The sequence below is a fragment of the Curcuma longa genome, chromosome 1 (genome assembly GCF_044706935.1).
Source record: "Curcuma longa cultivar G26 ecotype Majalengka, Jawa Barat chromosome 1, ITB_CL_G26_1.1, whole genome shotgun sequence".
NCBI lineage: Eukaryota > Viridiplantae > Streptophyta > Magnoliopsida > Zingiberales > Zingiberaceae > Curcuma > Curcuma longa.
Window position 1 is genome coordinate 15,935,446 of NC_133861.1, and position 12,176 is coordinate 15,947,621.

Below are 12,176 nucleotides of genomic sequence, written 5' to 3' on the forward strand. Positions count from 1 at the left end.
GCGATGTACAAGAAGAAAGGAATAGCACGCAGTCGATTGCCCTTGTGTTTGCTTCCGATCACGAGTCCTTGTGTTTACTCCAGTGGAGAAGGATGTCCCTGGCGATATTGCGAGCGTCATGGGCGGCACCGAGAAGGCCACGCTTGGTGAAGCCGACGCAGTAGAGTCCATCCTGGCCTTTCCATCCGCCAGGGAAGGGATCCTTGGCCATGCCCTCCTCGGCGAACAGACTCTGACCACCCTGCCATATTAACAATGCATAGGTTCCTCAATCGCCGCCCAGTCGATGCATGCAAAAATTTGAACTTTAATTTACTCATGTTAATTATCTACGTGCATGGTACAACTAGAGCACTAATGAACCCAAGGCCATGCTGCTACTCTCTTCCTAGCTCAGGTGGGTGACCCACTGACGAGGCCTCAATAACAGGAAGAACACTACATTCGCCATTGTTAATCATTTGTAGCTAGCGCACCCGATGCATTAAAAGGGAAGCTATGATCTAGTTTTCACCATGAGCTAGTGCCTACAAAACAGGGGGTAAACCTGCAGAAAGTAAGAAAAACGACGAGATCCAACGCACCTTTAACCACGAAGGTACGTTGCTCCTGTAACCCGTGGCCAGGACAACCGAGTCGAACTGTTCCTCTGTTCCATCTACGAACTTGGCTCCCCTCCGAGTGATCTCCTTCACACCTCGCGTCACCTTAACAGCGACAGTTTAATAGCAGTTCATTGGTGGAATTAACAAGGGTTGGTGGTGATTCATGACAGTTAAGCACCTTAATGCTGCCGCATTTGATTTGGGCAAGGGCGCCCACGTCGAGGACCGGGGTCTTGCCAGTGAGATTCTTGAGGGCGATGGGGCCTGTCTTAGGCCTTCGGAGGCCGAGCCTGTCAGTGTCGCCGAGCATGAGATGGGCCATGGCGCACAGCAACTGGTCCACCAGCCGCAGGGGCAGCCACCGCAGGAGCACCATTGTCACTCCGAACGTCGACATCCCCATCATCTCCCGCGGCAGCACATGAACCTGGAGAAAGCACCACCAGCTTCACATTCGAACTACTTGATCGATCGCCAGGAGGAAGAGAGATATATAGGGAAAGCTAAGCTTACGGTGTTCCTGACGACCATATAAGGTTTGGCGTTGTGGCGGCAGAGATCCAAGCTCACCTCCATGCCGGAATTCCCGCAGCCCACGACCAGGACCTTCTCCCCCACGAAGTCGGCGCCGGACTTGTAAGCGCAGGTGTGGACGACGCGGCCTAGAAACCGCTCCGTGCCCGGGAACTCCGGCACCACGGGCTCCGCGTTCTCGCCCGTCGCCACCACTAGCCACCTGCTCGCCAACTCCCCGCCGCCTCGCGTCCGGACCCTCCACGCCCCGACGGCTGGGTCGAACTCCGCGGCGACCACCTCGGTGCAGAACCGCGGCCGGATGCCAAATGCTGCGGCGTATGATTCCAGGTAACAGAGGAACTGCTTCTTGGAGGGGTACTTGGGGAAGCCCTCCGGGAAGCCCAGCATCGGAAGCTCGCAGAACTGCTTGGGGAGGTGGAGACGCAGTCGGTCATAGGTGCGATGCTGCCACAGCGAGGCCACGCAACTGGCTTTCTCGAGCACGGTGCAGGGGATGCCAACCTCGGCGAGGCAGGCGGCGGCGGCGAGACCGGAGGGTCCCGCGCCGATAATAATGGGCCCCGGCACCCATGTTGCTTCATGTGGATCGTCGTCGGAGGCAACGCGTGCTCTATTCTGCTCTTCTCCTCTTTGCATTTCCCCGTTTGGCCTTCGCTTCGCTTCTTAAGCGATTTCTTCTTATGCGAATCCGAAAGGAACTCGTCGACTATGACTGAGCTAGCCAGCGAAACGCGGCGAGCTTTAATTTATAGGGAGATGGCGTGGATGTTTTGGAATTCGGTCAGTTTTAAGGAAGGTTTAACGGAGAAGTTTAACATGGAACAGAGCAACAGCGACTGCGAAGTGTGAGAGACGTTGATGCGTGAGGACTAAGGCAAACGATATGATTCTTTCTATCTCCCTATATAGCCATTCTTTACTCTCAAACTCACTGAGCTAGCCAGCCATTCTTCTGACTAACGCACCATGTAACCCATCCTTGATTCCTTCCTCTACTGAGTGAGATCGAATTAATGGGGATTACGCATGCAGGTGTTATTAAAGGCGGGCGACCGGCGACATAAATGACGGCCAAGGAGCCAGCCAGTCACCAACCATTGCTGCTAATCGTAGTGGCTTTAGCTTCTCTCATCTCCAAATCAAAATCCACATGAACTGTCATTATTTTCCTTCCTCGTAAACAAATTGTGTTGGGTCAACGCGATCTTACCAAAATCGAAATCTTTACTCTACGAGGAAGGTCAACGCGATGTTAACAAAGAAACGGAGCGGCAAACTTGAGAAGCTGCACGCTTTCGGCCTTCGATCGCCCACGGAGATTTGAAAAGCGACGTGGGTCCCACGGAAGTACACATGATGTGCAGAATTATGCAGCAGGAAAGTTATGATTAAATAGTTCTTTTTTTTTAAAAACAAAAAGGAGAAAAGAATGATAGATTACTTATATAATTCTTAGTTCAGTGGGATTCAAACACACTGTACTTTTGGAATTAATATATATGTATGGTAATTGTCCTAAATTTTTTAAGTTTTTTCTTTTAAATTTCAAATCTACCTAGAACTCTGGATGACATCCAAATTTCAGTTAATATCTTGTCTTGACACGAATTTCGACTTTATTAGGTGTGCTTATGTCAAATCTAGTAAGATCACAATCTATAAGGAATGCAATCTAGCTTGCAGCATTGTCGAGTGTGTTGTGAATCAAGAGCATGTGATGTTATAGGATGACAAGTATCTTTGCTATCACTCGAAGGGTTCCTTTTTTTCAAAATCATATACTCAAATATTTAATTTTGGTACTTCTAAAATATGAAATAACATAAACCAAACGTCCACGTGGAAAAATCATAGTCTACCTTGATAGAACAATGCGAGCATACAAACTAAAAAAAAGGGCAACTTAACATGATTTGGTATAAGAGATTTCTTAATCCTCTCTCTCTTACTTTAGCACGGCACTGATAGTGAAAAATAAAGTTCTTGCCTTGATCATGGCACCTCTCGTACCCTAAAAAACTATCATGAAACACTTTACTTAGTAAGAAATTTAAAGTTCTAGTACTAGAAATTAAACAAGGCCGTGTGTGTTTTCAGAATACTTTTAACTACAATTCAGATGGCGTTTTCATGAGCTCATTAGTTTATCGTCTGCTGTGTGCGTTGGCGTGGCGTTGGTTGTCACATAGACAGTCATGTCCCAGGCTAAACGTCCAGCAGACGGCAAGTCGCGTCGTTTGAATATCTTTGTCAGAGTCAACGTAATTAATCACAATACGCATGGCAGCGGCTCTTAATTAGTTGGGAAACCAATCGGCCAATATCAACCCACGCACACATGTACATGCACTCCACTTTCCTCCTTTCCAACGCACGCATGCAGGCAGGCGCCAGGCAGCGACATGGTTTCAGCGCCATGCAGAGCGAACTCTGCGACAGATACGACGTCGATTTAGCCATTAGTTGCAACTTACAATATCAGACACATAAAACAGAGTCTTCTGATCGATGCCTGAGATAAATGGAAAACTAGCTATAGATCACATGTATGTGCATGCTGACTCTTGATGGACGAGGAGGAGAAATATCTGGGCGTCGTTTTCAGAAGATTTTGGCTGCAGGCGAGGGAATTCCCTGAAATGGCAAAAGGAATTGCAATCGACGGCGACGGCGACGGCCACTGCCTCGGCGGAGGGGACGGAACGCCGTGACTAAACTGTGGTGAGGATGGAGCGAACGACAGGTGGAGTTGAGGTGACCGTCTTACTGTCGAGGGGGAAATGAATCAATGGATGAGTATATGAGTTGATTTGATGGAGGAAGGTGATGGCACAGTGTAATAGTAGTAGTGGTTGTGGTGGTGATCATATATATTGAGGAGGAGGGGATACGTAAGACGTCATGGTGATGTGTTTCGATGGCCGAGGATTGAGAGACGGAAGAGCTAGAATACGTAGCGTGTGGATTTGGGTCATGCATAGCATACAATGCATGGGTGAGAGATCGAGAAGATGACGAGGAAGGCAGAAGGTTGATTCGATCGCTGGATTGACGATCGATCGACATACAGGTGTTGATGGAGCAAAGTCAGAATCGAATTTAATGATCATAAAGTCATCATCAGTAATTGGGTCGTCGTCCCGAAAAAAATGGGGGCAACGTCCGTGGATCAAATAACTTTCTAGTCACTGTTCAACCATGCATGCATTGACGTTCGTCTGCTAGCGTGTTCAGATACACAATTGGACAACTTGCTTTACCCTGAATGACCTCTTCAATGGCTTACTCCTTATCACGGATGGTATAGTATTCCCAAAAACCAACCAAGGAATTCATATATACAAACACTTCACTATGTAAATTAACATCTTCGTTCGTTAGTTAGAATTGAAATGAATCAGTAGTACTATACAGAGCTTGTGCCTCTGTTTTTAACGATTTGCGAACCTTAATCTTGACCTCCAACTCCACTTGGTACCTGGATAACTTATCCAATTCGGATACTCAAAAAGGGCATTTCTTTGTTCTTGGTTCTTCCAGACTCTGGAGCAGTCCAAAACACCGATGGTCCACCGACAACTTTCCTCCCTCTGCACATGCATCTGGGGGCGCATTTGCATTACTTATTACGACAACAGATCAACCGAGCTGTGTGCATAATTTTGAGACTGGAAGTCAATCGCTATGTTTATTATCTTTCATCATGTCGTTCCACAACCAAAATTGGATCCAATCATTGAAGTTCAATCATGGAGCATCCTTCTTCAGCGTGCCTTCTTCCTTACTCCAATTAGTCAGACTCAGACCTAACTGCCTGAAACACAACGCAGCACCTAAAGAGCACGCAGGAAGGGACCATTTCCTTCTTCCGGACACAAGCTACTTTATCTCTCCGCACATGGCTGCAAGAACAGAAAGCACCTAATTCTTTCTGCCCATCTGCCTACTTTTTCCTCACTCTTCACTGGATCATTGCCGCAATTCTTTGCAATTCTATCAGTTTACAAGGACGAAAGAATCATTGCTGACTTGCTCCTTTTCCATGGACTTTGAATTTTTCTGACTTGCTTGATATCTTTTCTTCAGCAAGGGAAGTAGCCATGTGGAATAAGGTTGCTAATTATTAGTGATTACAGCTCGATTCAAGCAAAGTAATCAATTCCTTGGAGTTCTTCAATTTGACGGATGAAATATGGCTTTGTCAAATTTTGATGACAGCTAAAGAATGGTGCCGAGGGGAACTCGTTGGAGAATCTAGCTAGTCTTAGGAATAATATTATGGATTAGCTCTACCAGAAAAATTTTGCAGGAGAGGTTCTCAACCAAGTTTGTGCTCTCTCAAACGGCAAAAAGGTATCTATCCACAAGGAAGATAGATGAAAATGGCTATGAGCTTGATTAAACTTATACGTATCATGATTGAGCTCCAAATAATAGGAACGCATAAAATGGTCCATGACCAGGAAAGCATTGCTACCTCCAAAATCTAGTGTCTACATCAGCCCTTTCCCCCCACTTTACCAGAAGAATCGATTTCCAATATTTAAAATATAAAATTTATTTACTTTTCTATGGTCCCACCACCGAACGCGTTCCCTGTCTGCTGTCCGCATCAAGCCCTGTTGTCGTATCTAGCCGAACCGTTCGCGGCTCGACCGGCCTCGTACGAGTTTAATAAGGGCGGAAGGAATTGACGCCGGCCGATTATTTGGATTATTAATCTTCTTCAAAGGAATTAGTTAATCGCTTGCTTTGTTCCACTCTTTCACTTGTTTCTCTCCCCTTCGCCATGGCGGTGCGCCTCCATCGCCGAAATCGCACCGCGACACCTGTCAGTTCCGCGTCTTCTTTGCCGAATTGATCTCTTCTCCCCTCGCCTTTTCAGCTCCGGCGCCTCGCAATGGAGCTTCTGCCGCTGCTTCTGCTGGTCATCCTCGCCGGATCTGGCGACCCTTCGTCGCCGGTCCGTGCGGCGGTGTCTGATCTGGCGCGAGACCGCTCGGCGCTGCTGGACTTCATGGCTCCGCTCCGCCACGAGCCGCGCCTCCAGTGGAGGGCCAATGCGTCGGCCTGCGACTGGGCTGGGGTGACCTGCGACGCCGGCCGCACTGCTGTGCTCGGCCTCCATCTTCCTGGCGTGGGTCTCGTGGGCTCCGTCGCCGACGGTACTCTCGGCCGTCTCTCCATGTTGCGCGTTCTTTCACTCAGGGCCAACCGGCTCTCGGGTCCCATCCCTGCCGACCTCGCGAGTCTTACCCAGCTCCGCGGCCTATTCCTCCAGGGAAATATCTTCTCCGGCGGCATCCCACCGGGCTTAGCCGGGCTGACGCTTCTGTTCCGTCTCGACCTCTCCGACAACAATCTCACCGGTACGGTCCCGTTCGCCGTCAATAACCTCACCAGGCTCACGGGGCTCTTCCTCGAAAATAACCGCCTCTCTGGCAATCTTCCCAGTATCAGCATCGCCTCCCTCGAGAACTTCAATGTCTCTCATAACGAGTTCAATGGCTCCATTCCCCGAAGCCTTCAGCGGTTTCCGACGTCTTCCTTCGAGGGCAATCCGGCCCTCTGTGGCGTCCCGTTGCTCCCGTGCAAACCCTTTTTTCCGTCTCCGGCACCTGCCCCCGAGGCCAACGAGGCTCCGACTCAGGGTTCGTCAAAGAGACTCTCCACGGAAGCCATAGTCGCGATCGTCGTGTCTTCTGTTACAGGATTGCTGTTGCTAATGCTGCTGCTGCTCGTTCTCTGCGTCGTTCTCCGGCGACGGAGGAAAAGGACCGGCCGCACGAAGGAAAAAACAGCGAAGGGGTTAGAATCGGCGACTGTGGCGGCGGCGGCGGCGGCGGGGAGATCTAGTGAGACAGGCATAACCTCGTCATCCAAAGATGAGATGAGCGGCAGCGGCGCTACGCTGGTGGAAGCGACGGAGCGGAACAAGCTGGTGTTTGTGGGGAGCGGCGGCGGGTACAGCTTCGACCTAGAGGACCTACTGCGGGCGTCCGCAGAGGTGCTTGGAAAGGGAAGCACGGGGACGTCCTACAAGGCGGTGCTGGAGGAGGGCGCCCCCGTGGTGGTGAAGCGCCTCAAGGACGTGTCCGCCGCCAAGCCGGAATTCGAGTCGCATTTGCACACCCTCGGCAAGGTGGAGCACCCCAACCTCCTCGCCCCGCGCGCTTACTACTACTCCAAGGACGAGAAGCTCCTCGTCCTCGACTACCTCCCGGCCGGCAGCCTCTCCTCCCTCCTCCACGGTCAGTACACCCACATGCGCCAGCTGTCTATTTTCTTTCCCCTTATAATTCACTCCTCTGTCCTCTCTCAATCATTTCTTCCCTGACAAATTAGAACAGCCATTATTACGTTCAAAGCTTAGAAGCAATTTCCCCTTTGCCTTTCCCCTTCCGTCCTGAATCGAAGGTAACAAGTAAACGGGGAAATGAATAGTATCGAAGAATGGGGGTAGTACGAAACTGAAGCGTAATGCCGTAATGGACAACTGCTGTCTGTGCATGTAGAGACAACAGCGATGAGCCAGCACTCCTCCCTCAATCACGGCTCTGTTGGGATCCAACTGTTGCCCGAGATTCCTCGCTCTTTGTCGGTCCGGTGGTTCGTGCTTAAACCCCAGTCCGCAAGAACATTCCATAAAATTAGGTTTTGATTCTCCTTCCCCTTCGATAGTGCTAATTATGATTTAAAGAAGCTCAACAGTTTGAATCATTCCAGTCCCTACGCAAAAGGTTAAAGAAAAAGGGGTTCAAGGTGTTGGTATCCAGCTGTTTTGTACTGTATCAGCAGTAATCTGTCCCTCTGAGCAGACAATTTTCAATAGGATTTACTGCGATCATGACATGAATTATGAACAGGGAATCGTGGAGCGGGTCGGACGCCGCTGAGCTGGGAGAGACGGATTCGGGTAGCGCTGGCGGCCGGGCGCGGCCTCTGCCACCTCCACACCTCGGCTCACCTCGTCCACGGCAACGTCAAAGCCTCCAACGTGCTCCTCCGGGCCGACGACGTCGACTCCGCCGTCCTCTCCGACTTCGCCCTCCACCCGATCTTCAACTCTGCCCCGCGCCACCGGCTGGCCGGCTATCGGGCTCCGGAGGTGCTGGAGACGCGGCGGCACACCTTTAAGTCCGACGTGTACAGCTTCGGTGTGCTCCTTTTGGAGCTCCTGACAGGGAAGGCGCCGAACCAGGCGTCGCTGGGCGAGGAGGGGATCGACCTGCCGCGGTGGGTGCAGTCGGTGGTGAGGGAGGAGTGGACGGCGGAGGTGTTCGACGTGGAGCTCATGCGCTACCCGGACACAGAGGAGGAGATGGTGCAGCTCCTCCAAATCGGGATGGCCTGCGTCGCCAGCGTGCCGGATGCGCGGCCAGATTTACCCGAGGTCGTCCGCTTGATCGAGCAGATCGTCAGCCGCACGGAGGGCGAGGACGGCCTGACGACTTCCCCGGTCGAGGCAGCCAAGGGCGGCGGTGATGCTGGTGGAGGGATTGCGCCACCTGCCGCCGGCGCTACGCTCTGAAATTGTGCAATTTGTGATGGAGAAAGATGCGATTGTTAAATTTCCATTGTTTCATTTTGTCTGTCGCCTTCAACAATTGATCATTTCAAAAAATGTTCTTTGTCCTAATCAATGCAATTCCATGGTTTGTGGAAAAGGCAATCGGTTGTTAATCTAGTAGCAATAAATTTATTTTTTAGATTATTCATATGATCAAATGAAATATTGTTCAATAAATCTTAAGGAAATAAAAATGTGTAGTTATAGAGAATATTGAGATTCAGTCTTTCTTAATTCTCGTTCAATTTCTTACAAAACCACAAGAAAATACTAGATCCCCTACTTAAATTGTTGATTAAAAAAATATCCTAAAATAGCATTTTTCTTTTGGCTCTATCGGATTTTTCTTCTTCCTTGTCGTTTAAGAATGATCACAAATTTACTCTACTCACCCATAGACAATCTATGGACACGACGACACGATTGATGTGACAAATTAATTTAATATTTAAAAAAAAAATTATTTAAGATTTAGAAATGAGATTTCAATCAATCTAATTTTTAAATTTCACGTAAAAAAATAAAAATAAAAAATATGTTATCCTACTCACCCATCTACCAACAATTCATAAATATTTATTATTAAAATTATTATTTTTAATTCTTTCTTCTTTTATGTGAGAAATAAAAATCAAATTTGAATAAAATCTTGATTACCTAGTATAATTTTTTAATTTTTATTTTATTTAGCATAAATACTATACTCTAATCTCTAACCATATATCCTAAATCTTAAACTTTAAATCCTAAAGAAAAATTTATAAAAAAAATTATATTAAGTAGATATACAATATAAAAAAATCATTCACACACACATATATATATAAGCAAATATATAAAAGTGCTAAAATAACAGATTCTCTTAATTGATGAAATATCAAAAAATGGGATGAAATCAGAAAGAAAGAAAGATGGTTAAATCAAAGCTATAAGCAAGATCAGTTTCATTCAAAACTAAAACTCTAATTAATTATAATTCTACATCCACATGGTACCATGGAATAGTTCAATCAATGGATAAAAAATCATGTTTAATTCATATAGAAAGATAATTGTGAGAAAAAAAATATAGTAGACGACGAAAAGGGAAACAACACAATTATGACTAATGCTTTCCCAATCAAAGGGAACTATAAAAAACATTAAAACAGGATGAATATTAAAACCAAAGGAAAGTATTATAGTCATAAAAGAAGATTAAAAAGAATGCAATCATGTGCTAAACGAGACCATCAGCAAACCAACTCAATTAATTGAACTTCTAAGATGCTAGCAGTAGTGCCTATCAATCTGAAATAATAAGATGAAAAATTCACATTTAACAATCTAACCAAAGACACCCAAATGACTAAACTGATATGCACAAACATCCCAAATGATATATTAAAAAGATGCAAAACCCTAAACATTCAGGAGAAATCTTACTAGACCAGTCTCAGATCACATTTCAATCATAAAATTATTTTTTTAAATTCTCACTTTTAAAATTAAAAATTAGATTTAGATAAAATTTTATTATTAAATTTTAAAATTCTAAACTCTAAATTATATATATGGGCTTGTGCCAGGTCGGGCTAGTGCGGCCCATTACAACGACAAATATTTGAAATCCGACGCTAGCTCACTGTTTTTACCGTTGAAAGCAGCTATATCACGATGCCTTCTGCGTTCTCTTCGTGTTCTGCCGTTTCTTGCTCGCGCAGTTGTCGTCTGGCGAACGGAGATGGCGGACGGCGATAGCAGTCTTCACTCAAGAAGTCTTCTTGATAGCAATCCGATCAAAAAGGCCCTTCTTCTCCATCTTCGGTACTCGCTTCTCCGTTCCCATTCTTTCTCCGACGACATTTAAAGCATCGAGAAACCCTAGACTGAGAAGCCGACGGCAAAAAATTTCCACCTTCTTTCATACTTCGCACGAGCCGAGCCGACCCTTCTCCCTCGCTCGTCTCTCTCGGGTCGCCCGCGCGGCTCCGCCTGCTCCCGCCACGCACCGCGCCGTCCCACGCCTAGAGCCAGCGTCGCCACCGCTCGCTCGCAACCAGTGTCGTCGCCTTCTGTCCCTCCGTCTCCGGCAACCCACTTCCGCCCCTCTTTCGGGCGGCGACCGAGCAGCAGCCAGTTCGGGCTCCTTTTCAGCGTAGCGAACCCCCTTAGCAGTTGTGAGAAGCCGTTGCTTCTGGTTTCTGTTCCTATTCCTGCCTGCGTCCATCAGACCCTTGTTTCAGGCACTATAGGATAGGATGTACGTCCCATGATTGTTTAATCTTTCTAACTACTTTTTTTTTCTTCTTCTAATTATGGGTTTATGTTTGCTAGATTGAATCTTGGAGCAATCAATCCGTTGATTGAGCAGCCATATCTTGGGAAGCAAGCTGGCCAATTGAGGTAGACTCTTACCCCTTTTTTGTGGCGGGCAATCTGTGTGAGAGTTTGGCATTGTAGGCCCGTGATAACTGTTCTGTTACTTTTAGTTAGTCAATTGGAGTTTTTAACAGCCACTATAGGTCTTTGTGCTCGAATTTTTGGGTCATCTTATGTTGCCCAGGGCATAAGGGGTATGATGACGTGATATCTTTCTCACCATCCTCCTGCTTATCGCAGCAAGGTTCCAAACTCAGATGGTGGCAACTAACGAGGGTTGTGGTCTGCGCAAGACTTAATCCAATTCCTTAATTATAGCATGAGCTGTTGACATCCATGCACCACCTGTGCCTGTTCCACAGTAACCCAATTCTTTTCTGCTAAGACTCCCATAGAAATATGTATGACGTGAGTAAATCTAAAGTAACAATGGTGTTTATGTTATTCATGGCTGTAACCAATTCTCCATGAGGTAAAAGATCATATAATTTATATCACTCATGAAACTATGATGGGCATCAGCAGTAATGTTTTGAAGATTTATAAGATTGAGATGGATTGTTGATTGTACAATTTTACTAAGAGATGTGGATTGTGATTCTTGGTGTGGAGAAGGTGCGATGGGTAATAGAAATTGATTTAAGTATTACCAATGTTATATACTACTTCATAGTGGCCTTGGAGGAATAAGATCCATTTAGTCTTTCCCTAAATAGTTGGGAGAAACATGGATTGTAGAATAGTGTATTTTTCTGATATTCTATTATGATATTTCCATGGTAGCAATTCATCTTTGATAACAATGTTCTCGGTTACGGTATTGTTCTATTGCAGTCCCCTTCTCTGCAGCAAAGGAAAATTGGAGGTGCTTAAATCATCTATTTGTGGTCATCTTTCAATAAATAACTTCCTAACAAGTGAGACGGTAACTATATATTAATTTGTTGCCTGAATTCATGCACAGTCATTTGTTATATTGTTTTTTTGTGTATTTTAATACTCTGATGGTTTTACTCATTTATTTAGAGAATGGCTGTGTCAACAGCACATTGTTCGCAACCTAACACAATTGAATATGAGATGCCTATGGAATGGCCGCTTAG

At 46.5% G+C, this 12,176-nt stretch overlaps 2 protein-coding genes across 2 annotated transcripts; one reads left to right on the plus strand and one right to left on the minus strand.

Moving 5' to 3' along the window:
- Positions 1-58: 58 nt before the first annotated feature.
- LOC141840725 (indole-3-pyruvate monooxygenase YUCCA1-like) lies at positions 59-1,778 on the minus strand. Its single transcript, XM_074728791.1, has 4 exons — positions 1,119-1,778; positions 784-1,032; positions 585-707; positions 59-241 (listed from the first exon to the last, which is right to left on the minus strand). The coding sequence occupies exons 1-4, from the start codon at positions 1,776-1,778 to the stop codon at positions 59-61; spliced, it is 1,215 nt and encodes a 404-aa protein (XP_074584892.1).
- Positions 1,779-5,863: 4,085 nt separating this feature from the next.
- LOC141840706 (putative inactive receptor kinase At2g26730) lies at positions 5,864-8,816 on the plus strand. Its single transcript, XM_074728768.1, has 2 exons — positions 5,864-7,393; positions 8,009-8,816. Exons 1-2 carry the CDS (start codon positions 6,043-6,045, stop codon positions 8,671-8,673), a joined length of 2,016 nt encoding a protein of 671 aa, XP_074584869.1. The 5' UTR covers positions 5,864-6,042; the 3' UTR covers positions 8,674-8,816.
- Positions 8,817-12,176: the final 3,360 nt, after the last annotated feature.